Source organism: Muscardinus avellanarius (genome assembly GCF_963383645.1).
Source record: "Muscardinus avellanarius genome assembly, chromosome: 10".
NCBI classification, from domain to species: Eukaryota; Metazoa; Chordata; class Mammalia; order Rodentia; family Gliridae; genus Muscardinus; species Muscardinus avellanarius.
The window spans coordinates 19,519,785-19,546,486 of record NC_137796.1 but is presented as its reverse complement, the minus strand read 5'-3'; the positions used below and the strand labels follow the sequence as shown (position 1 = coordinate 19,546,486).

The following is a 26,702-nucleotide window of genomic DNA, read 5'->3' as shown; positions in this document are numbered from 1 at the left end:
ATTTTAAGTCTTAAACAATTATGAGACTTCTACTGAACACACAGTATCTGCTACCACCACCCCTCCGTTCTCACCTCCCTCACGGGTCGGCTTCCCCACTACCACTTCTCTCAGGCCTCCCTCAGTCTTTCTCTTTCCTGGACTTTCTGCTCTTAATCTGCTTCCCCAGAACAAGTGAATGTGCCAACACGCAGCTGGTCAGACTGACCCCTTCTGGTCGATGCCTTCCTGGTCTCATGGGCCCCACTGATAGGAAGTGGGCCCCCTTCCTCCACTCTACAGAAGCCATCCGAGCTCGCTTCCCACAGAGCCACATGCCGGAGTCCAAGGGTTATCCTTCACAAGGGGTCTGACACGTAACCTTCCTAAATGTGTATTTCACACTCGGACAAGCCAATGAAGTATTTTTTTAAAGTTCATCTCCCCTACCCCCAAAAACTGATAGCATGTGCCATATCAGAAAAATCCTGGTCTTAGCAGATCAATATACATAGTTATTTGGTCATTGGACATATGTACTTTTTTAGGAAGATCAGGCTTCATTTTCTGTTGAAGAGTTTGTTACCATGGAGTCTGGTTTTCGAGTCATCCTATCCAGTTCTTCCTGAACATTTGACAACACAGTCTTTTGTCCTTAAAAAAAAGGGAAAGAAAAAGGGAAAAGAAAAGCAGCAATGTGAGAACAGAAAAGAATTTTTAAAAAGAAACATTTAAAATTATACAGATTTCTATAATCATTTGATAGTAACTTCAGAAATGAGGAAAACCTTTTTTTCAAGGACCATGAGACACATGCTCTGTATCACAGTTCTGTGCTCCCCCACCTATGTGCCTGCCTCTGGGAAGGGCTGGCTTTGTGCCAAACGCAAAGAGGTGTTTCTGAAAACCTTCCCACCCTCCAGCCCCAACCCTGCGCACTCTCACCACCCTCTTCTTAAGAGGTATGTATCTGAGTTTCAGGTGTGCTGCAAACTGCTTTCTTTGTGCCAGACAGTATTCAGTTTTGTTTCTAATTACAATACTAGTTTCAATCAAGAAGATGAAACTAAGGCCAGCCAGTTCAACCCTGCACAAAGTTGTTGCTCCCGCTTCTCTCTTGTCAAATGCTAACTGGGGCCTAGAAAATGACCCTATTTCTGGGAAAAAAAATTACAGGCTACAGCCAAGGTCACCAAGCCAGACTCCAAGTCTCTCATGCCCAATGGAGAATGAAAAGAAAGGCCCCTTTAAAATGTCCTCCACAGCTTGCTTAGCGGGCATAATGCCCTGGGTTCAATCTCTAGCACTAGAAATAAAATAAAAATATAAATAAATCAAACAAAACGTCCTCTAGCTTCTTGAGAAAACTGCCAAAGAACTTGGATCTTTTGTTTCAGAGACTTCCAAAGCTGAGCATGGTGACACGCACCTATAATCCCAGAACTTGGGAGGCTGAGACAGGAGGATCACAGGTTTGAGACCAGCCTCAGCAACCTAGCAAGATTATGTTTCAAAGTAAAAACAAAAAAAGAAAGAAAAGGGCTGGGATGTAGTGTGGAGGTAGACTGCCCTGCAATCAATCCCCAGTAAAACACACACACACAGCTGAAGAACTGGGCATGGTGGCACACACCTGTAATCCTAGTACTTAAGAGGCTGAGACAGAAGGAGAACAGGTTTGAAACCAGCCTCATCAACTTAGTGAGGCTCAAATCAATTTAGATCCTATTTCCAAATAAAAAAATAAAGGGCTGGGAGTGTATCTTAGAGGTAGAATGTCCCTGGGCTCACTTTCTAGCACCACACACACACACAAAAAAAAGGAAACGCGCACGGTTAGATGGTAGGTAAGTACGCTGCTCAGTGTAAAGCGCTGGTCTACTCTTGGGCGTAGCTGTTGTTCAGAATCTGCAGGCCGGGTGAGGCACACACTGCTGTCCTCCCCATCCTCCAGCACTGCTCAGACACAGGGTCATGAGTCTCTGGGCCCCTCTGTACCTGACTTCTTGGCCGTGCTCTGTACCCCACCAGCACCAGGACTTCCAGGAGAGCCTGTTTTTTTACTCAGCAGACTATTGAAGAAGCTGGCCAACACTCCTTCACTTGCTGCATTATCTAGGGAAACAGAAAAAGAAAGCATCACTCAAACTGGATGACTTAAAATGAAAAAATGTGTTCTCACCCCTGGCGTGGTGGCACCCACCTGTAATCCCAGTACTTGGGAGGCTGAGACAGAAGCTGCACAGCCTGAGGCCAGTGCAAGGTAACTCAGTGAGACCCTATTTCAAAATGACAACAACTAAAGCAGGGCTGTGGGTATAGCTCAGATACAGAATGTCCCTGGGTTCAATACACTGCACCCACCCCGCTACACACGTTCTCAGCTTGGAATTAGTTGTCTGTGATTATCGCCCTGCTAGGGTACAGATCGCATTCACTTATGATTTCTTACATATCACCAATACTGAGGCCAATTACGTGTGAGCATGTTTACATTGTCCACCTGTTTGGGGAATAAAGATAACTGTGCTCCACATTATCTCCCTGTTCTCAAAACAATGTTTTTCAAAGTTTTACAAGTTCTTAACACTCCCAGCCTGCTCTAAGAAGCTCATATCTTAAATAGAAGATATCAAACATTCAAGAATTAAACAGAATTTTGGTGTGATAGTTTTATTGTAGCCAATTTCATTGGGTATTATTAGGTACTGGAGTAACAGCTACCTAAACTATTAAGTAACTTAGATTGATAAAAATAGAGAAAAAAATCTCAAAATTCATAAATAGTAATAATTCAAACATAATGAGACATAAAAAAGGCTTTTAAGTACGTATTTCAAAGTGACTTCCTATTATGCAATCCTTTCTGAAGGCATCTGCAGGGCCTGAGGTCTTAACACAAAATCAGGTTCACGGGCCACCAATTCTAACACAGGAACGGGCCCAGGTCTCTGCCATTCATAGAGCCTTCCTTGTGGGAGAGGGGGCTTCCTTCAGAAGGAAGAGAGCACCCCCAGTGTTCCCAAATCCCCACCTCGGAGACCAGCCACCCACAGGGCGCAGACGCAGGACTAAGCCACTCTCCAAACAGGGACATACTTTTGATGTTTGGGTCCGGCTTCTTTACTGACGTGCCTGGGGAGGCGCTTGGCACACTGGCTGGCCCTCCCCGGCCCTGGGTCCTTGGAGAGCCAGAGGGTCCTCTTGCAGGGGATTCCTAAGTCCAAAATCAGTCCAGGTCACACACACAGGCATAAAAATCACAGAAAATACAAATTCCATAAATGAAGACATGCTACTGTAGGACATCTTCCAGTCTAGGGTGAAGAACTGGAGTTTTCTCCTAGCTCAGTCCCTTTCTAGACCTCAGTTTCTCTTGGGAGAAGAGATGAGAAGGTAACAAAGCCAGCTCACTCTAACCCATTTGTAGTCCTGAGATTCTATTATGTTCCTGGCCGTGGGCCTTTAGGGTGACTAAATTCCATTGAAAATACAAAAGCCCACATAAACACAGGTTCTTGCAAATAATAGTTATTAAATTTAGAAGACACCCACGATACTAGGCCATGAAACTATTTGTGTAGGTACTCACGGAGGCTCTCGTGGGCGTGGCCGGCTGCTTGGCAAGGAGTGACTGCAAAGAGAGGGACAAACTGGCCATTAACCAAGGCCGGCAGAGTGTACTGAGGTCTGGAGAAAAACTTACTCCTAGGATTCCACTAGAGGGCACCATTAACAACCACCAAGTCATATTTTACACCATAAATGCAAAAAATCTACTAACTAGAGCAGTTTGTTAATGGTGAAAAAGATAATCCAAGTACCCAGTTTTGGAGCTAAGGAAGCAGGCAAGGCAGAGAAAGGATGAAGTGTTGGAAACACAACTGCCAAAACCTGCCTGTATCCTCAGGCAGGCACGACTAACACTAATCTAGGCAAAAAAGAAACGTGAGTCTGGGTTTGTGTTCTAAAATGTCAGCTTGAAAAAGTTCCTCTGCACACCGATAAGCTTGGCATCACTGCCTTTATGCACAGGTCTGTGTGGGGCAGTGTGAAATAATGGACATAAGGCCAGGCCACCTGGTAAGCTGTCAACACAGGCAATATGCCAGATAATCTGAGTCTCCAGAGAAATGACACTTTAAAAGACGCTAAAGCTGGGCGTGGTGGCGCACGCTTGTAATCCCCGCATTCGGGAGGCTGAGACCTGGAAGATTGCGGTTCGCAGACAGCCTCAGCTACTTAGTGAGGCCCTCTGCAACTCAGTGAGATCTGGTTTCAAAATAAAGAATAAAAAAATAAATAAATAAAGGGCAGGGGGTGTAGCTCAGAGGTCAAATGCCCCTGGGTTCCATTCACAGTACCACAAAAAAAAAAAAAAAAAAGCTAAGCCAGCTGAGCATGGTGGTGCACACACTTGTAATCACAGTATTTGGGCTGCTGAGACAGGAGGATCGCGGCCAGCCTCAGCTACTTAGTGAGGCCCTCTGCAAAACAAAGAAAAAAAAATATAGGGCTGGAGGTATAGTTCGGAGGTAGAATGTCCCTGGGTTCCATCCCCAGGTCTCCAAAAAAGAAAAAAAAGAAAAAAAGATACTAAGCCTATCCCTGCAGGTGAATCTGCAAGGCAGGAGGGCAGGTATCTTAAGGCACATGGTGCAACTTTTACCAATCTTAATGCTGACAGCTCTTTGTGATTCTGCACATGCAGGCAGCCCCAGCCGAGCCCTAGGGAACCAGCATTCCACGCATGAGAAAGCCTCTGCTCTAATTTCACTGGTCTTACCTGTTGCTTCATTAGGAACACTTGCTCATCCTCCGCTGCCAACTCTTTGTCGTGAACCAGCTGTGAAGTGACACACAAGTTTAATGGCTACAGGCCAAGAACATTCTCAAATGACTGTCAAATCGATGCTGCAAGAGAATCTTGGGCTTGGGCCTCCACGTGGCCTGAGGGGTCCTGTACTCCCAGAGGGCAGTTACTTTTTTCTAGGCTAGCTGGCCATGCCATGTGAGCACATTGACATTTTTTTTTTTTTTTTTTTTTGGTGGTACTGGGGTTCCTGGAAGCCCTTCTACCTCTGGGCTCCACTCCCAGACCTATTTTTACATTTTTATTTGGAAACAGGGTCTCCTAAGCCAGCGCGTGCTGGCTTCAAACCTGCGCGATCCTCCTGTCTCTGCCTCCCAAGCGCGGGGATTACAAGCGTGCGCCACCATGCCCGGCAGCACATTGACATTTTAACCAGTCTGGCAAATCAGTGTTCAGGAGATCCCGAGAGAGGGGATCTAGCAACAGTAATCCAGAGGTGGCAGGCAGCGGCATTGGTAGGACTCAGTGAGAAATGCCACCTACCTCCACGTGGGCACACTAACACTTCAGCCCCACTATCCTGAGCCATTTACACCACACAAAATCTCACTTAAAGACCAACAAAAAGGTTCTTGGATCACTTATTTCTTTAGAGTGCTACAATGTAAGACCTGTTTCTTTTTGTTTTGTGGGAATGGAAGCTAGGGCCTTATGCATGCTAGGTAAGCACTTGATCACTAAGCTGCACCCCCAGCCCAAGACTTTGATAGTTTCTTTTCCCATTAAAAAATACCTAATCTGTCTGTCTGTCTGTCTCTCTCTTGGTATTGGGGATGGAACCCAGGGGCGTTCTACCTTCAAGTTACCCCCAGCTCCATCTTTTATTATTCTGAAACAGGGTCTCACTGAGTAGCAAAGGGCCTCACTAAGTAGCTGAGGCTGTCTGTAAACCGCGATCCTTCTGTCTCAGCCTCCCAAATCCTGGCATTACAAGCATGCGCCACCATGACCAGCACCTAAACTTTTTTTTTTTTTTTTTTTTTGTGGTGGTACTGAGGGTGGAACTCAGGGACTTTCTACCTCTGGGCTATACTCCCAGACCTATTTTATATTTTTATTTGGAAACGGGGTCTTACTAAGTTGCTGAGAGCCTCACTAAGTAGCTGAGGCTGGCTTCAAACCTGTGTGATCCTCCTGTTTTAGCCTCCCAAGCATGGGGATAACAAGTGTGCACTACCATGCACAGCACCTAAACTTTTTTTTTTTTTTTTTGCAGGACTGGGGATGGAACCCAGGGGCATTCGAATTCTGAGCTACACCCCTGCCCTATTTTTTTTTTTTATTCTTTATTTTGAAACCGGGTCTCACTGAGTTGCAGAGGGCCTCGCTAAGTAGCTGAGGCTATCCACAAACCGTGATCCTCTGGTCTCAGCCTCCCAAATGCTGGGATTACAAGTGTGCGCCACCACGGCCGGCTGGCACCTAAACTCTTAAAGTGGTTGATCTGGGTACCTTTCTCACAGGAGGTTTCACAATAAAGTCTTCATATGCATCTTCTGGCTTCACGGTTGTGAAATTTTCATGTAAAATAGCTATTTTCTTTTCATTGTCCCAGCCTGCGGGTCTAAACGCAGAGAGACAGGGATTAGTGTGTTTTTCCTGTGTCTACCTTATAGCATTTTCAGATCACATTTCAGGCTAGAAAAAACTCTGGCCCTTCCCAAAAGATCTGGATTGCAATTGCTGGAGGTGGTTGCAGTTTTGGGCACATCTGCCTAAGCCCACAGCAGGTGTATGTCATGAGATCTGCTCTGTAGAGATCATGAGCCTGAGGCCTAAGAGGCCAGTGTGAGATCTACAGACCACATGCTGCCCCACTGGAAGCATTTCAGAGCTCTCTCCCACAATCCACGTACAAGAGCAAGGGCACAATGGGCCTCTGTTTTGACAGGAGAATGCAGAGAAGCACAGACAGAGCTCAGGAGGGGACTGACTCTCTTGGGCTTTGGCATAGAGGCTCCCCTCCTGCCTGTTGACTCTCTGAGAACTCTTTATTTTCCTTCTGGTACTGGGGACTGAACTCGGGGGCATTCTATCTTCAAGCTACACCTCAGCCCTATTTTAATTTTGAAAGAGGATCTCACTAGGTTGGTAAGTCTCACTACTTGCTGTGATCCTCCTGTCTAAGACTCCCACCAGTACTGGGATTACAGGCTTGTGCCACCACGCTCAGCTTCCCTGAGAATTCTTCTAACAAGTTATCTTGTGGTTTGGATCTTTAATTTTGCTGGGGAGGGAAAACATATCCTGGAGCCAAAGAACAACCAGGGCTCCTGGGCCCCACATCAGAGGGGTATGAGGAGTCCTTGAGGCTCCTACATGGGTGCTATGTAACTCAACACCACAGGGCAGGATGGCACCCAGGTCCTATCAGGTTAAGCCACAGCCTGTTACTACTTGACTCTCATCTTTTTTTTTTTTTTGGGGGGAGGGGGGGTTGATTTTGCTTTTTTGTGGTATGGAGATTGAACGTGGGGATAGAAAACCCACCTACATCCCCAGACCTATTTTTTATTTTGAAACAGGGTCACATTAAGTTGCTGGGGGGGAGGCTTGTTAAGTTGCTAAAGCTGGTCTTGAACCTGCAATCCTCCTGTCTCAGCCTCCCAAATATTGGTACTACAAATGTGCCACCATGCCTGATTAATGACACACTTTTGAACTCAAGAAACTCTAAAAGATGGTAACCAACTGTTCTCATGAACCTCTCATTCTCCACCCTCTCTATATAACCAAGAGGATGTGTAGTCAGGGTGTTCCACCACAATGGCCTTGCTGACTTTACCAGCCCCCATAGAAGCAGCTACCAACAAATGCAAAGATGCAACGGGACAGAGCCTGATGGGAGAGATCGCCATGACCATTATACGTGCGGCTCTCAGAAGCCACGAGATGCTTCTCCATTTCAGACCAGTTCCTTGTCCAACCAGGCTCCCTGTTCCTCTGGATCACATGTGATCGGACATTGGGTGATTCCCAAAACATTCCACTCACTGAGCTTGCGCCTCTGATGCCTGGCTGCTCTGAACGATTATTCAAAAGCAGGTATACTGCTTATGAGTAGCCTAAATGAGGCTCCCCTCAAATGTGCAGGAAGTAACCCATACCCATTCAGTTACATGGGAATGCTTGGCTCTTGTACCTCTAGCCTCTCACGGAAGGCCCCATCCCCTCCTTTCTGGTCTGCCTGGGATACACCACTCCTTTTCCACCATCACCCCCCACTGCCCTTCCCCTCTTCAGCTGGGTGTCTATCTCTTTCCGTGCCATCACGGGGACCACGTCTCATTCATTTCTATGCTCCCAGCAGAGAACCTGGAGTAAGGCTTGAAGGATGAACACATGTAATGATCAAGAGGCTACATATGCCTGGACATCAATCTGTTCTCTCAGAGAGCATGGCATTATCATTTACTTAGGCCTCAGAAACAGGATTCTCCAGTGAGAGAAAAACAAACTTGGGAAACAAGTCACCAAGTCTCTGGCAGGAATATAAAATCCCGCTGGCTCCTAAAATGTGATATGCTAGAAATAAAATCCGTACTCAGGTGGGCATGGTGGTGCATGCCTGTAATCCCAGTGCTTGGGAGGCTGAGTCAGGAGGATTGTAGGTTTGAGAGCAACTTCACCAACTTAGTGAGACACTGTTTCAAAATAAAGAATAAAAAATAGGGCTGGGGGTTTAGCTTGGAGGTAGAATGCTCCTGGGTTCCATCCCCAGTACTGCCAAAATAAATAAATAAATAAATAAAATAAAAAAGATAAGTAAATAAGCACTTCAGTACAGCTAAAAACCACACTGATAGGGACACTGTGGGGGGGGGGGGAATCATCCTGCCAGCAGAGATTGGAAACATATGCCCCTCCCTCACCCCACCCTGTATTGGGATAGAACTCAAGGGCATTCTACCAGAGCTAACATCCCCAGTGCTTTTTTTTTTCTTTAATTTGGAGACAAGGTCTTCCGAAATTCCCTTAAGTTGGCCTTGGATTTTTTATCTTCCTGCCTCAGCCTCCCCAAGTCCCTTCGATTATAGGTATGTGTAACTGCACTCATGCACTCATCTGGAAGCAGATTCTTTTTTTTTTTTTGCAGGTCTGGGGATGGAACCCAGGGACATTTGACCTCTGAGCTACACCCCCAGCCCTAATTTTTATTCTTTATTTTGAAACCGGGTCTCACTAAGTTGCACAGGGCCTCACTAAGTAGCTGAGGCTGTCCGAGAACTGTGATCCTCCCGTCTCAGCCTCCCGAATGTTGGGATTACAAGCGTGCGCCACCAGGCCCGTCTGGGAGCAGATTCTTCAACAGGAGACATTTGAGATCTTCAAAGTGAAATCCTCTATACTTTAACTCCCTCTCCCTGCCAGTATTTCACCAGAGTTGACATTAAGTACCAAAAGTGGCTTATGGCTTAGCAACTTGCTCTCAGTGAAGAAAGACAGCACCTCTGGGCACACCCCCCTCCCCTCAGGCAGAATGCCTCATGATCCAGAAAGAGCAGAGAGGAAAAGCTGGGTGTATCCACCATCTCAGAGGTCCAGACCAAGCACTTCCCCATGGAAGCAAGACAAGAAATACTACACCTGAAAGGGTAAAATATAAATAGCAAATGTATTATGAAGAGAAGGAGTTAAAAGCATCTCTAAAGAACTCACATAAAAACTGCGTCCTTTTCCACAACTAAGGCAGGTGTGGTAAAGTGGAAACCGTATGTTTTATGAACAATGTACTTATACAACAAGTCGAGGTTTTTCTCTTCCTTCACTGATGTATAGATCAAGGCAGCTCCATCTAATCAATCTGCTTAAGGTAAACCAATTCACTGCAGGAGACAAAATTAACCACATGCAAGCACAATCCTTACAGTACTACTCATAGATGATCAGTTTTTGTTTTTGTGGTACTGGGGCTTGAAAGGTGTTCAAGCTATACCTCCCCCAGACCTATTATTTTTTGAAAGTGTCTCACTAAATTGCAGAGGGTCTCACTAAATTGCTGAGACTGCCAGTGAACCTGCAATCCTCCTGTCTCAGCCTCCCAAGTACTGTGATTACAAGGTGTGCTACCATGCCCAGCTTTTTTTTTTTTTTTTTTTTTTTTTGTGGCACTAAAGATTGAACCCAGTGGCATTCTAGCTCTGAGATATATCCCTAGTCTATTTTATTTTTATTTTGAAACAGGGTCTTACTAAGTTGCTGAGGCTGGCCTTAAACCTGCAATTCTCCTGTCTCAGTCTCCCCAGTATTGGGATTATAGGTGTGTGCCACTACACCTAGTACAAATTGACCAGTTTTTGATCAATATATAAACAAAAAGTACTGCAATTAAAAAAAAAGGGGGGGGGGAGTTTAAGGTCATCCTGCTCTCTTAGGTTGCTCCCAAGAAGCAGTGGCTCTGGGGCTATCCTGGGAAAATACTGTCAACATGTCGAGGCACCTGGATTACTTCCCAGGTGGATGCTCACATTGAGCAAATTTCTCACTGAGCACACCTTTTCAGGGGTGGCTGCCAATAAGCTAATAGGCTCAAAGGAGACAGTAAAGACCCATCTGCCACTGCCATTTCAGGGTGGGGACTTTGGTACCAACTACTGTTAGCTCTTTATAGAAACAAGACTCCAGAGACTGCTGACATTTGGGAACTATGTGTTGCACCTGAAAATAATCGCGAGGTTGATAATTACCCCATCCTGAATAAAAACAAGGTTTAAAAGGATTTCTTAGCATGATAAAAGTAATGTGATAATAAAATGATCACATGTCAATTTTTTCTTACTATGAAAGCCATTCAAATATATAGCCTTAAAATAAAAAGCGGTCAGAGACAGGCACACGTTAGTAAGCCACAAATTCCAACACAGAAAAATGTAAAACTATTAAGAAGATATATATCTGGATTCAGCAGAAGCCCCTAAGAAGGCCCATTTGGAGGCCAGACAGCACCCTAAGGATACACTGGAGGCAGAACCTCCGCAGGTGGGACTGGATGAAGTCCAAGTGCTCGTCCCTGTAATCATGTTCCTTCTCCAGGATGCTCACTGCATCACACTGTGGGGAAGACAGAAGCAAGAGAAGAGTCATTTCTCTGCCCACAGATGACATGAACAGCACCTCCTTTAGAAATAAAGTATTACAGCTCCACAAAGCAAGCCTTTATCAAGGGCCCAAGTATTATCCAGAGAAGAATAAAAAGAGAGACTTTTCTTTTATCTGGAGCCTCAGTTTCATCAATAAAGGCCTGATCGCCTCACAGCTGCTCTAAACGTTAAACAAGGGCACATGAGGAGACAGACCTGCTGACATCGCTGTGCCTGCACTCCACAGGGCTCCATTCCCAAGGACAGGACTACTCACAACACAGAGGCTCTGACTGGAAACAAAGTACTTTGAAACCCAACATGTTTTTGAAACTACTTTTTTTCTTATGTAACAGAGACAGTTCTCTATAAACTGAACTCAATTTCTATTCCCACCTCCTCATTCTATTTTTCACGGACAGTCTGGACCAGATGAACTGGTTTACATAGCCTTAAAAACTGCTTTCAATTTAGTCTGCCCATAAAGTCAACAGTGATTCATGAAGATTAAGCCAGGGCATAAGTCAACCAAGTGATGTCATGTTTCCAGGAGCAATGTTAAATGACAATATGTTCTATCCTGACACAATCGATAGACCTTAATGAATCCCAAATGATCCCAACTCTCCCTTGAGAAGAAACTCTATCAAAGCTTCTCAAACTTTCTTTCAGACGGTGACTGTTCACTGGCCAAACTTAGCCATGCTTACAATTCCCTAGACGCACCTTTGTGCACACCACCAACACTGGGATCCCCAGGTTATGAGTCAGCACATTGTCACCCAGAGGCAGGGCAACATTTTCGTCATCTGAGCCTGAGGTCAGAGGCCCTCTTCTCTGTGGAGAACCTTGACAGCCTTCTTCAGGCTCAATATAGTCTTGAAAATCTTTCACAACTATAGGGGAAAAAGGAAAAAAAATTATACACACACAAAAATACATGTTAGCTTTAGAAAACCGAAAACGGTAGTTAACAAGCACAAAACTAAGTAGTTGGAGCCGGGTGTGGTGGTGTATGCTTGTAATCCCAGCATTTGGGAGGCTGAGACTGGAGGATCACGGTTCACGGATAGCCTCAGCTACTTAGTGAGGCCCTTTGCAACTCAGTGAGACCCAGCTTCAAAATAAAGAATAAATGCCGGGTGTGGTGGCGCACGCTTGTAATCCCCACGTTTCAGAGGCAGAGACAGGAGGATCATGCAGGTTTGAAGACAGCCTTGTTGGCTTAAGAGACCCTGTTTCCAAACAAAAATATAAAATAGGTCTGGGAGTGTAGCCCAGAGGTAGAAGGGTTTCCAGGAACCCCAGTACCACAAAAAAAAAAAAAAAAAAAAAAAAAAAGAATAAAAAATAGGGCAGGGGGTGTAGCTCGGAGGTCAAATGGCCCTGGTTTCACCCCCAGATCCGCAAAAAAAAAAAAAAAAAAAAAAAAAAAAGTAGTTGACAAACCTTCTAGTTACATACGACTACAATGTTAAAGAGATTTGGGGATGGTGATGTAAAATGCCAATACTTTTTTTTTTTTTTTTTTTTGGTGGTACTGGGGATGGAACCTCAGGGCTGCACTCCCAGACCTATTTTTATATTTTTAAATTTAGAAACAGGGTCTCTTAAAGCCAGTGAGACTGGCTTCGAACCTGCACGATCCTCCTGTCTCCGCCTCCCAAGCGTGCCACCACACCTGGCTACAATCCTTTTTTTTTTAAGCATGTACTTTATTGGGCACAATGTAATTATACATCATATTGAGAATCAACTGGATACAATCATACCTGCCCACATCACTTCATGTATTTCCCTGTATTCCACCCCGCTCCCTGTTCCTCCCTCTCCATACATGTCAGTGAGACTGCTAGTGACCCCCTCACGAATGGACGTAACCTTCTGTGAACTGCGAGCTTCCTCGGGCCTCATTTCCTCTGCACACTTCGCTCCCCCAAGCCCCTTCCACTATTCTTCTGCTCTTTCCTGATTTGACTAAAGTCCTTTTGTTTCCTATTTTCTCTCTAGCTTTCACAGGAGAGAAAAAAGCAGTTATACAGCAAAGAATACAACTGAGTCTGAAGAGAGCCTACAGACTGGGAGAAAATCTTTGCCAGCTGCTCTTCTGATAGAGGACCAATATCTAGAATATATATTAAAAAAAAACTCAGAAAAACTTAACACCAGGAGGAAAGAAAAAACAATTTTAATTTACCCAGGGGCATTCTTTCTACCTCTGAGGTGCACCTCTAGCCCTATTTTTATTTGAAACCAGGGTCTCATTAAGTTGCTGAACCTGCAATCCTCTAGTCTCAATTGTATTCTTTGCTGCATAGCTGTTTTCGAATCTGATAGCTCTAGTTATTGATTCTCAAATTTTATTTCCTGAGCTTTAGGGGTCTTGTTGAGGAAGTCTATCAGTGCTCATACGCTGAAGAGTTGGTCCTATGTTTTATTCTAGTAGTTGCAAAATTTCTGTCTTTGATCCATTTTGAATTGACTGCAAAATGCCAATTCTGACACATTCAGTGTGAGCTTTGAATTTCAGAGCACTGAATTCTCTGGACATTTTTTTTTTTTTTTTGGCGATACTGGGGATGGAACCCAGGAGTATTGCACCTTCGAGCTACACCACTAGTCCTATTTTTTAGTATTTTTTATTTTTTGAGTTGCAAAGGGTCTCGCTAAATAGCTGAGGCTGTCCATGAACTGCGATCCTCCAGTCTCCCTCCTGAATGCTGGGATTACAAGCATGTGCCACTATGTCCGATTCTCTGGACATCTTTAATTGCATCCAATTCCTAAATAGGTTTTCAAAAATTTCTAAGGTTTCACTAGTTCCTACTATGAAAATAATTACTTTCCTTATATATCCTGCATTTTGAAAACACCAGAGTAGTTCAACTGTTACTTCAACCATAGATGACCATTAGAAACTGCTATTACTAACAAAACTCATCAGAGCGGATATGGTAGTACATGCCTGTAATCCCTGTATCTGGGAGGCCGAGATAGGAGACTGCAGGTTCAAGACTTGGTGAGGCCATTACCAACTTAGTGAGATCCCATTTCAAAATAAAAAATAAAAAGGGCTGCAGATATAGCTCAGAGGTACAGCGCTTGAGTTCAATTCCCAGCACCAAAAAATAAATACAAAAGCTCATCACAGTCCTTCCTACTGAGACACTGAATTCCTCAAAAACATGCTGTTTCTACTAAGAAGCACTCACTACGCTGCCTCTTGGCCTTTCCCCTCATGCCACACCAACCACCCATGGGATCCACAGTCCTGAGAAGACCCCACAGGCCCACATAAAGCAAGAAAAGTAATCTACAAACAAGCACCACTCTCTGGAGCTCTGAGGCTGCTGCCCTCTCCCTCAGATGGTTCCTTCCCACAGCTGCTACAGACCCAGAACTACTGGGGACCCCAACCCCGAGAGGGGCAGACCTCGGAGCAGTTTTCCAAAATTGGCAGACTGGAGGCTGTTTAGATTGGAAACTGGTTGGCCAACAGCTCTTCACATATTCAATACTTAAAGAGTCCAATTAATTTGAAAAGCAGGAGTCCTCTGCATAAGAGTATGGCCACTTACTTTATTAAAATGTAACCTAAGCTGGGCGTGGTGGTGCACGCTTATCATCCCATACTTGGGAGGTTGAGACAGGAGGACCGCAGGTTCAAGGATAGCCTCAGCTACTTACTGAGACCCTCTGAAACTTAGCGAGAGACTCTTTCAAAATAAAGAGTTAAAAATAGGGCAGGGGGTGTATGGGTCGGAGGTAGAATGCCCCTGGGTTCAATCCCTGGTACTACAAAAAAAAAAAGGTAACCTAGAACTGGCACTAACAAAGGCACTCCAGCATACAGCACAAAGGTGTGGCTACCATTCTAAACATCTTAGACACAAGGTGGTGAGCTGAGGTCTTCAAGAGATGAACCAGAGAGATAGACATGGCTCCAGCAACTGCCCTCCAGTGTCCTCTCCTCTTCCTCTTAATGAAGCAAAACCCTGATATTCAGAACACACGACCACACTGAATAAAGACTACATTTCCCAGCTTCCTTAAGAGACAGCAGCCACATGCCTTTCAGCCCTTCCTCTCCCTTCCTCCACCCTGCTGCCAGAAACACGGATGTGAGGGCTGGAGCTCTAGCTATCAGGAGGAAAAGAACCTAGACATGACAAAGCAGCAAGTGCAAAGGAGCCAGGGTCCTTGACCTCTTCCCAGGGCTGCCCTACAGTTCTGAACTGCAGGAGAGAGAAATAAACCTGACTTGTTTAAGCCATCATGTTAAGCCGGGGTTTGTGTCATATGCAGCTGAATCTAATCCTAAGTGACACAGACATCACTACAACCACAGAATAAATTTAGTGTCTCATGCAATAAGCTCTCCAGGAGCAGGCCTCTTGTCTGCTGTACCCCTGGTACCTGGAGCGGTACTTGGTACTGAGCAGACACTTTCCTCACCTGGGAAAATCGGTATCATTGGCCAATCTCCTTTTTGCCTGCTTTAACACATCTTTACAAGGTTATCACTAAGAAAACGGAAGTCTCTAGTGCATTAACTGATGAGGCTTAGGTGAGAAGCTGCATGTGCAGTGGAATGAAAGAAGCTCTTCAGCCTCAGAGCTATTCTGAGACGTAGTCTTTAGGGTCTCTATTTCAGAGCAAAAAGAGGCATTATCTGGAAAGGTCAGTGGCTGAAGACAGACGAGCTGAGCTGCATAATAATTACTGCGGCACACATGTGGGTGACCCAGGAAACACACATAAGCAACACACCAAAGAAGAGGTTAAACTCTGCTTCAGCCAACGTGGGACAGGGCAAGGTGAAGTGTGGGCAGGAAGACATGCCACAGAAAATTTAATCTGAAAAGCACATCAAAATTTCTGAACCCCTCTGCCAATATGTGAAGCATATTGTGTGTCATGCCCAGAGCTCTCATCAATTCACTAAAGGGAATGAGGTCATCTGTGGAACCAAGCCAGGCTGAGCCAAGCCTGCGCCGGCCAAGACCGCTGCTGCCGCTGCGGCTCAGTCGCTGCTCCTCCCATTTCCCTGGCAAGGGGACAAAAGCTGATGTAACTGCACAGAAGCAAGGGACAGGAAAAACAAGCTTCTGAACCCATGAAGGGGGGCCGAGGGGAGAACTCCAAACTAACTTCCTTTAATTTAAAAGTTCTTTGTTCTCAAAAGGACTTAGACATCCTCAGTCTTAAAATAGCCTTTCATTTTAACAACCTCCCAAAATGATCTTAGGTAGGAGCTGAAAGATCTGTCTTTTTTAGGCCTCCCACTAAATTAGCCAAAAAGAGAATGCATGGGACCTTCATGGGATTCCAGGACTACAGAATCAAGAGACCACAGCAAACTCTCACACTCTGAGACCTACTCGTCTGAGCAAGAGTGACAGAAAATACTGGTGGCTGATAAAACTGACCACACTTTGGGAAGTGAAGGAAGAATACTACTAAAACAGAACCAAAGAGATGTGGGGATTTACCAAGTAAGAAAAGCCTAGTTCAAAGCTGGGCGTGGTGGAGCAGGCTTGTAATCCCATCATTCGGGAAGCTGAGACCGGAGGATCACAGTTCGCGGACAGCCTCAACTCTTTAGTGAGGCTCTCCACAACTCAGTGAGACTCTGTTTCAAAATAAAGAATAAAAAATAGGGTGGGGGGGGTGTAGCTCGGAGGTCAAATGCCCCTGGGCTCCATCCCCAGACCCGCCAAAAAAAAAAAAAAAAAGGACCACGGGTCATGGACGTGGAGGGCCTCAGCTACTGAGCCCCTCTGCAACTTAGTGAGACCATTTCAAATAGAAGAATAAAAAATAGCGCTAGGGGTGCAGCTCAGTGGTAGAATGCTCCTGGGTTCAATCCCCCGTATAGAAAAAATAAACAAAAAAAAAAAAAAAAAAGAAAGAAAATAAAAATCTATTTCACTTACATTTCCGTTCTAGCTCCCTCATTTCTTCTGGTGGAATTTTCATTTTATCAATATGCTCGCGTAAAACACTAGCCCATTTCTGTAGTGATTCCATCACAGTCCAAGGCCTAGACATGTCTGCAACAAAAATGACCAGAGTCTCTGGCAAGGTTTCAGCAGAAACTGCAAACTTCAACAGGCCTTTGTGGTACAGGTCTCCATCCAAAATCCACACGTTGCAGCGCGTGTGATCTGAGAAAAGAAATGAAGCTAAGTTACCACATGACGATGATGATCTGCAAAGCTATCAGAAGAGTGGCATCAGGAAGACCACGAATTCCATACAGAATGCAAACAGAAGTCCTATCTGAAAAGGGTCCAAATGCTCAGTGGATAGCAATCCTAGATCTTGTTGCCTAGTAAACTGTCTAGACTTTAAAAGTTTAAAAATAGCATAACATGAGCAGGGGGTGTAGTACGGAGGTCGAATGCCCCTGGGTTCCATCCTCAGACCCGAGGGGGAAAAAAAAGCATAACATATGAAAGTATCCACAAATAAAAAGGTTCTAGCATTCAATAAGAACAGAAGGGATCACTGGTCAACTGTGCCACAGTGTAAAGAATCTATTGTCCTAAGATCAGCAATCTGTGAGGTTGCTGCACAATGCTGAAGAGCCTATATTTAACAAGCCATTGTTGTGTCAGCCACATTAAGTGGTGCATTCACATGCAACAAACCGCAGCAGAGACAGGATCTTTGTATGCAAAGGCCTAGATAAAACCATTACCTATGAAGCCCAAGTGTGGGGATAATGAAGTATGCTTGTGATCCCAGTACCTGGGAGGCTGAGACAGGAGGATCACAGTTCACAGCCACCCTCAGCTGCTTAGTGAGGCCTCCACAACTTAGTGAGACCTGTTTCAAAAATAAAGAATATAAAATAGGGCTGGGGGTATAGCTCCAAGGTAGAATGCCCCTGGGTTCAATCCCGGCCACAGCTGCTTAGTGAGGCCTCCACAACTTAATGAGACCCTGTTTCAAAAATAAAGAATATAGCCGGGCATGGTGGCGCAAGCTTGTAATCCCCACGCTTGGAAGGCGGAGACAGGAGGATCGCGCTGGTTCAGAGCCAGCCTCACTGGCTTAAGAGACCCTGTTTCCAAATTTAAAAAAATAAAATAGGTCTGGGAGTGTAGCCCGGCAGTAGAAGGGCTTCCAGGAACCCCAGTTCCACCAAAAATAAAATAAAAATAAAAAAATAAAGAATATAAAATAGGGCTGGGGGTATAGCTTGGAGGTAGAATGCTCCTGGGTTCAATCCCTAGTAGCATAACCCCAACCCCAAAAATAATCCAAACAAAAACCATTACCTACATAAAATGAGATATGAATTGCTGGATGTCTGATACTAAGAAATTATAATTATTCTTGTTATGAAAATAATATAGCTGTATTTTCTAGAAGTCCTTATTTTTTAGACATATCATGGAAGTATTCATGGATAAAATGATACAATATTTGTAATTTGCTTCAAAGTAATCTTCTAGGAAGGGAGAATAGGGTTTAGAGGACTGGAATAAAACTGACCAAGAACTGATAACTATTGAAGCCAAGTGATATGTACATGGTGGTTCATGAGTCTCTACTTGTGCTTTTTTTTTCTATAATAAAATGTTAAAACCCAAACACATAAATGCACAAACACATCTAATGAAGTATATGCTTCTAAGATCATACCTGGATGCTCAAACTGTAGAAGACAATTTTCCAAACTGATAATATATCTTGAGAAATTGTTAGATATCTTTCTTGGTAACTTTTTTATAAAAGTACTTTGAGCCCGGCATGGTGGCTCATGCTTGTAATCCCAGTACTCGGGAGACTGAGATAGGAGGATCACAGTTCTCAGCCAGCCTCAGCTACTTAGGCCCTCCTCAACTCATGAGACCCTGTTTCAAAATAAAGATTAAAAAACAGGGCTGGGGGTGTAGCTTAGAAGTAGAATGCCCTGGGTTTCATTTCCAGTAACAAAGGGGAGAAAAAAAAGTATCTGGAGAAACAACTTTTGCCATAAAAAATATATTTTCAGCCAGGAGTCATGGTTGGCACATGCTTATAATTCTAGTACCTGGGAGGCTGAGACAGGAGGAGCACAGTGGCACTTTTCCAATAAATTCCATAATATGTTTTTTAGTACTAGGGTTTGAACCCAGGATTGTTCTACATCTGAGCTACACTTCTGAGCTACATTCCCAGATCTATTTTATTTATTTTATCTTATTATAAAATATAAGGTCTCACTATGCTTCTGCGGGTCTTTGATACTGAGATTGGCATCAAACTTTGGTCCTCCGAAGTACTGGGATTATTGATGTGTCCCAAGCTGTCCAGCTCCAACATATACTTTAAAACCTATCTTTATCCGAGTGTGGTGGCTCATGCTTGTAATCCCAGAATTTGGGCTGAGACAGAAGGATCGTTGTTTGCGGCCAGCCTTGGCTACTTTGTGAAGCCCTTTGCAACTCAGTGAGACCCTGTTTCAAAATAAAGAATAAAATAGAGCTGAGGGTGTTGCTCAAAGGTTCCATCCCCAGTACTGCAAAAACAAACAAACAAACCTATCTTTGGCTGGGTGCAATGATACATGCCTTTAATTAAGGCTGAGATAGGAGGATACCAGGTTCAAGATCAGCCTCAGCAACTTAGTGAGATTCTGTTATAAAATAAAAAGTAAAAAGGGCTGAGGTATAGTTCAGAGGTACGCATTATGAGTTTGAACCTCAGTACCAAAAAAATAAAATAAAGTGAAATATCTAGCTATAGCTTATAACTAATATATTTTAGATAGTTTTTGCTTAGGTTCTGTGAATGCCTTTTAAGAACACCACTCTGAGCCAGGGGTGGTAGCATACATCTATAATCCCTAGTACCTGGGAGGCTGAGACACAAGCATTACAAGTTTGAGGCCATTTTAGCAACATAACAAAACCCTGTTACAAAATAAAATAGGTCTGGGTGTATGTGGCTTGGAGGTAGAATGGCCCTGGGTTCAATCCCCAGTACAAACAAAAAACCAAAACCAAACCAAACCAAACCAACTCTGTACCCAAAGCCTACCTTTCAGCAGGCATGGTTCCTTTTTTCAGCCTTTCTTGCCACCACCCACCACCAATAACTCACCCACGTGCTTGAAGACCACACACATTCTGTAATGGATTTAGATAGTCCCCAACCCTGGAGACAGAAGTTTTTTTATATATCACATCTCATCACAAGCTAAATACAAGCCAGACTATTTTGTCTACCTGGATGATTACCTACAAAATGTATATTTATAACCCAGCCATACCACACAATAAAGACTATGGCTAAAAGATCTATAATTAACCATGGGTAAGGGCAATTCCTCCATCAAACAGGAACTCTAACTCACAAATAGGTAGCTTACAAAAAGGTTTTAAGATAACCTTAATCCATTTAGTGCCAGGTTTCCAATTCTGAGAATATTTCAACAACATGGATGCAAGTACACTAAAATAATTTTTTTTTTTGTACTGGGGATTGAACCTAGGGGCATTCTACCTCTGAGATACAACCCCAGTCCTATTTTATTTATTTATTATTATTCTGAAACAGGGTCTTGCTAAGTTGCTGAAGCTGGCTTTGAACCTGTAATTCTCCTGTGTAGGCCTCTCAAATGCTGAGATTACAAGCTTGTGCTACCACATCCAGCAGGATTAATTTTTAAATGCTCTAATCATTCACCTACTACTTTTCTCAAAAGAATAGACCTCAAAAAACAATTATTTAAAGTTACCCTAAGTGATATAAGTGATATATTTGTTGCTTAAAGTTTTTTTTTCTTTTTTTTTGGAGGTACTAAGTATAGAACCCACAAGTGTTCTACCACTCAACTATACCCTTAGCCTTTTTTGTTTTTTATTTTGAAAATAATAAATATTTTGAAAATATTTGACTTTGTGCTGCCTAGAAATTGTGATCCTTCTTCCTTCTGTCTCAACCTCCCAAGTAACAAGATTACAGGCATGAACGCTGTGCCCAGGCTCAATTGAAGATTTTATAGGTGTCCCTCACCTTGACTATGGAACAAAATGGGCTAAAAGAATTTCTATTTAAACAGGTAAACAGAAGCTCACACGTACTTCCACTTCAACTCAAAGATAATACGATTACTGTGATACTTTGGACTGAAATGTGCTTATGCCATCTTGAAAGAGAAGAGGCTAGAGATTCAGAGGATCTATGCTGTGTTTTGTCCTCTCAAAAAGAACAAGGCAAAAAAGTACCCCAGTTATCACCATGTCTCCAGCGTTCCATTACACATGACACATACTACCTCTCATTCTGGCAACCTACACTGTCACCCCATTCCATACAAGAAAAAACTGAGGTTAAGTCAGTTTCCCAAAACCTCACTACTGCAGACGACAGGAATGGTATTCTGAACCAGTTCTGTCTGGCTCCAAAGCCCAAGTTCCTTCCACAACAACCACAGTGCCCTACAAAGACAAGAGACAAACAACTGTGGGATGTAGACCTGTGAGCCCTCTAGGCCTGGCTTATAGCCCTGAGTCCAAGCCCTTCAACCACAAATGCCAATGGACCCAGATGGACCCCTGTTGCCTGTCCTTCTGACACAAGACACCATCCTTGGCACCAGGTATACCTCCTGCTTTCCTTTCAAGTCCCTTAGAGAATGTTCAGCAAGACAAAGGAAGTCAGGAGAGGGGAGCAGGAATAAAATCCCTGGGGTTCTAGTATTACCACTAATTAGCATCACCACCACTGCAGGTTTCTTTAGGGTTTGCGTTAGAAATGTCTCCAAAGGCCATGAGCTCAAGGCCTGGTCACCAGCCTGTGGTGGTATCCGGAGTGCATGTAACCACTAGGAGGTAGGTTCAGGTGAAGGAAGTTGTCACTGGGGGCAAGTCCTTGAAGAGGACTTGTGCTCTCCCCCTCCTCCCTTTCCTGTCCACCTTGGGTTGGGCACCTCTGCTCCCCCACACCCTTCCCACTCTGACATTCTGCCTTGACATAGGCCCTAAAAGCAAGTGGACCAAATGGCCAGGAAATAAAACCTTTGTAACCACGAACCAAAACAAAGATTTCCTCCTTTAAGCTGACTTCCTCAAGTATGCTGTCACAGTGATGGGAAGCTAACAGTTTCCTAGCTTTTATAAGAGACCTTTACTCATACCCTCTATTAAACAGGTCTTAGAGCCAATCGTGGTGGCACACACTTGTCATCCCAGCATTTGGGAGGCTGAGACAGGAAGATCGCAGTTCACGGACAGCCTCAGCTACTTAGTGAGGCCACTTGCAACTCAGAGAGACCGTTTCAAAATAAAGAACAAAAATTAGGGCAGAGGGTGTAGCTCGGAGGCTGAATGCCCCTGGGTTCCATCCCCAGACCCACCAAAACAAAACAAACAAACAAACAAAAACAGGTCTTAGAGATGGCAGACTCACAGTGCTGGAAAGGACCTTGGTTCAACTTCTTGAATTTAGTAAAGAGAAAGTGGGGGAATCAGAGGTGGTAGAATTAGCCCCCTCTTCTATAGCAATCACCCTTACATCATGAACCTTACTGTTTGTTTACTTATTTTGTGGTACCGGGGGCAGAGCCCAGGGGCCTTCTACCTCTGAGCTATATCCCAGGTCCTATTTTATTTTTATTTGGAAACAAGGTCTTGTTAAGTTGCTGAAAGTCTACTAAGTTGCTGACGTGCCCTCAAACCTGCAATCCTCTCATCTCAGCCTCCCAAGCACTGTGATTACAGGCATGCACCATCATCCCCAGCTGAACCTCACTGTTTAAATGGTAAAGGCACTGGATATGGTGGCACACACCTGTAACCCCAGTACTTGGGAGGCTGAGACAATAAGACTGCAAGTTTGAGGATAGTCTCAGCAACTTAGTGAGACTCTCAACAACCTACTGAAATCCTGTTTCAAAACTAAAAAATTAAAAGGGCTAAGAGTATAGCTCAGAGGCAGAATGCCCCTGGGTTCAACCTCCAGTGCCACAAGTAAATAATCAGTATATTTCACCTTTAGGATACAAAGATAGCTTTCCTATACAAAAGAAGACATAGGTACCAATAGCTATTTACTTTATAGTTATTAAAAGGTCTAACATAAAATCTACTCCATACATCTCACAATGATAAAAAAAATTCAAAATGGTATATAATCACTAGGCATGTTGGTGCATGCCTGTAATCCCAGTACTTAGTACCTGAGAGGCTAAGACAGGAGGATCACAGGCTAGAGGACAGCCTCGGCAATTAGCAAGGCTCTCAGTAACCTAGTGAGACTGTTTCAAATAAAAATAGAGTAGGGCTGAGGGTAGCTCAGGGTTAGAATGCACAAATTCAATCCCCAGTAAAGAAAAAGTAAAAAGGTATGTTATCCTTTTATGAGTGTTTTCTTTGTGCTTTTAATCACCCTAACTACTATATAGGTAGAATCCATTAATATCTATTTTAGAAATCAGGAATTAAAGAAGAGCATTTTCACCCGAGCCTCTATTACTGCCCACTAGGAAAAAAATGAGCAACAAATTAGTATTTCCAAATGGTCACAAGGAGATTGAAAAAACTCTCCTGAGGATGTATGTTAAATTGTTACACTCCAAACCACACCATTTTCAGATTCTCTATCAGAACCAAGGAGAGAAACAATGGTGCTAGAATAGTCTGCCAAGCATTTCTCTCATGGAAAACGCCAAAGCTTTAAAAAACCTTTTCTGCTACTTTTACCTGCATGTGAACCTTTACCTTCAGTATCTACCTTGTGTTCAGTACAGGCCAGGCAGAACAGCAGCTAGCAGCCCCATTCCTCATTTGTGTTAACATGCTCTGTCTAAAAGGAAAAGTAGACAAAGTCCTGCAAACTTCATCTATCCTTTGCAACTAACACTGAGGCCCCAAAGGAAAGTTGAGAATGCCTGACGCACCATGGCGTCAGCTCCTGCACAGGTCCCCAGCCACAGAGCAACACGTCACTTACCATCTCGGTCCTCATCATGGATGCTGAGGTAGAGATACTCTAGTCCTCTTCCTTTTTTGCCATGCTCTGCTCCTTGTAGTTTAGTCATGAGAGTTGTCTTACCAGAACCATCTTCACCTACAAATGACATGTGCAAGAAGACAAAGGTGTACTGTTTATTCTGGGCATGGATGGGAAGTCATGACATTCACACAACGGGGAAACATAAGAATTTCATGCAAAGCCTGCTGCTGGGGTCTTATCTGCTTTCAAAATCAAAGGAAACTTTGTGTTCAAGAGTCACTGGGGGCAGGTGTGGTGGCGCACACTTGTAATCTCAGTTATTTGGGAGGTTGAGACAGGAGGATCATAGGTTCACGGCCAGCCTCAGCTTAGTGAGGCCCTCTACAACTTAGGGAGACCCTGTTTCAAACTAAAAAATATAAAATAGGCTAGGGTGTAGCTCGGAGGTAGAATGCCCCTGGGTTTCAATCCTAATAGTTGGAGGTGGGGGGGGGAGACTAAAAGGGAAGTGCAGGCAACAGCAGCAAATTCCACAGATCCAAACTGACATTCAACAGCAGTTTTCTGTACTTTACAAGGGAAGGAATAAGGAAAACCCAGTCCTACCTACAATTTCTAAGACATGCATTTGGAGAAGTGAAAGAAGGCGGTATTTATTAGTTCCTCACAAAATAAACTTCTACCACAAGAAAAACAAGAAATCCTCAAAACACAACCTCAAAATCGAGAAACTCTGAACTTTTAAAATCTAATCCTGCCTCATAAAGAATAGAAGTTACTTTTCTTACCTGATTTTAGTACATCTCCTTCATAAGTATTCTGAAGGATGGGAAACTAATTACAGACCTAAGCAAAACTCTTACATACAATCGCAGTAATTACCAAGCATTTCCTCATCTTCAACCATCTAACAGCCACGCCCCCCACCAAAAATTCCTCTCTAAACATCAAGTAGAACCAACAACAGGCATCACTAGGTATCCCTGGGATTTAATAATATGAAATTACACAACACAGACTTGAAAGGCACCCAGAGATCAAAGATCCCTCTCCATCCACAATGCCATTATCTTTCCCAGGCCCTTCACATCTCAGGTAGACTATGGTGAACACAAGTCAGCCCAATTTCACTACCTGCTCATTCTGAACTGCCAGTCTATAGCCAAAGTTATCTTTCTTTCTTTCCTTTTTTTTTTTTTTTTTTTTTGCGGTACTGGGATGAAACCCAGGAGCATTCTACCTCTGAACTATACTCCTAGCCTTATTTTTTATTCTTTGTTTTGAAACAGGGTCTAAGTTGCAGAGGGCCTAAGTAGTTGAGGCTGGCTGAGAATCTGCAATCCTTCTGTCTTAGCCTTCCAGATCTAGTAATCTTCATCCTGTGCTTTTTAAAGAACTCTAAGGGTCTGTTACAACTTACTGCAGTGGTTATCACTTGAAAAAGACCACTCGATCCCCTCAGAAACAGCAGGGAAATAACCAAGGCAGAAATTCCCATAAAACATGGGAGTAGAGGCAAAAGGCGTATGCAGCTGGGTGTGGTGACATATACTTGTAATCCCAGCATTTGGGAGCCTGAGAACCGAGGATTGAGGATTGCTGACAGCCTCAGCAACTTAGTGAGGCCCTCTGCAACTCGGTGAGATGATTTCAAAATAAAGAATAAAAAATAGGGCTGGGGTGTGACTTAGAGGTAGAATGCCCCTGAGTTGCATCCCCAGTACTGCAAAGTAACTAATAAATAAAGAAGGCTTATGCAAACCAGCAGCTCTCACAATCTGCCCCCAACTTACCTGAGCAGGCATTTACCACAAGAAACTTCTAACAGATTCCAAACTCCTCACCCTCATCACTTGTGTTCCTGCATATTGAGACAAATACTTCACAACATCCTATCCCCAAACTAAACGTCCCTTTCAGCAGCACCAAGCAGTGTGATGCTCCATATAACCGGCCCGTGCCAGGCATCGTGTAGTGTGATTATTAACACATCTGTCTCCGCTAGACTGTGGTTTTCCTGTACTGTGTAAGGGCTCACAGATCAGACTCCGCTGACGTGTTTGTTACACCAGTGCACCCCAATCCTCCTCACTTGTATGAGGAGACTGCAGCCAGAGTGGTTAAAAGCCCTGTCTCAGGCAGCCCAGTGGTGGGCACAGAAGTAATGCAGCAAGTTCAGGCTACCGACTCCCCAGCGGGCTGCTGTCCTTTGCAGAGTCCCTAACACCTGTGCACAGCTCGCGATGACGGAGGAAGGCTCTCGTGACATCTCCTCACAGAACTGAGCCCGGTCACCTCGTTCTCCTCCCATCTCCTCCAACAAGCCTTCTCATCGCTCTCCCTGCTCATCGCCCGCAGCTTGGTAAACAGCAGGCCGTGAGCGCAGGGAGGCGAGGCTGAAGTCGCGGCCAGGCTGCAGGAATGTGCCATACCCACGCAGCACCCGGGTCTCCCAGGGCAGCGCAGGCTGGGCGGAGGGCTGGGCGGCCCGCCGCCCCCAGCCGGGGAGAGGAGGGAGGCCGGGACCTGGCCTGGGCGCCCCGCTCACCAAACACCAGGATGTTCTTGCCGGACGGGAGCTTGGACCTGGCGCGGGTGGACACTTCGCTGAGGATGGAGGACCTGCGGCGACAATGGCCAGAGCGGTCAGCGCGGCCCGCCCGCCCGCCCGCCCGCGGCCGCCGCCCGGCCCGGCCCGGCGCGCGCCCTCACCACAGGCTCTGGCCCTCCTCGTCCTCGCCGGGCAGGTCGCCGGCCGCGGCCACCGCCGGCCCGTTGGGGCCCAGCAGCAGCTTCTTCTCCACCCCCACCGGCGCCAT

General features: G+C 44.6%; 1 protein-coding gene across 3 annotated transcripts; it reads right to left on the bottom strand.

Moving 5' to 3' along the window:
• Nucleotides 1-532: 532 nt before the first annotated feature.
• Nucleotides 533-26,702, bottom strand: DYNC1LI2 (dynein cytoplasmic 1 light intermediate chain 2; the record flags this gene model as incomplete). 3 transcript variants are annotated; one of them, XM_080703172.1, is made up of 13 exons in its annotated part: nt 533-633; nt 1,978-2,094; nt 3,079-3,196; nt 3,572-3,613; nt 4,766-4,825; nt 6,305-6,416; nt 9,512-9,647; nt 10,810-10,903; nt 11,659-11,828; nt 16,869-17,099; nt 23,881-23,997; nt 26,432-26,505; nt 26,596-26,702. In XM_080703172.1, 13 exons carry the CDS (start codon nt 26,700-26,702, stop codon nt 533-535), a joined length of 1,479 nt encoding a protein of 492 aa, XP_080559298.1. The 3 variants fall into 3 exon arrangements, with proteins under 3 accessions (XP_080559298.1, XP_080559300.1, XP_080559299.1); XM_080703174.1 differs by lacking the exon at nt 16,869-17,099; XM_080703173.1 differs by lacking the exon at nt 23,881-23,997.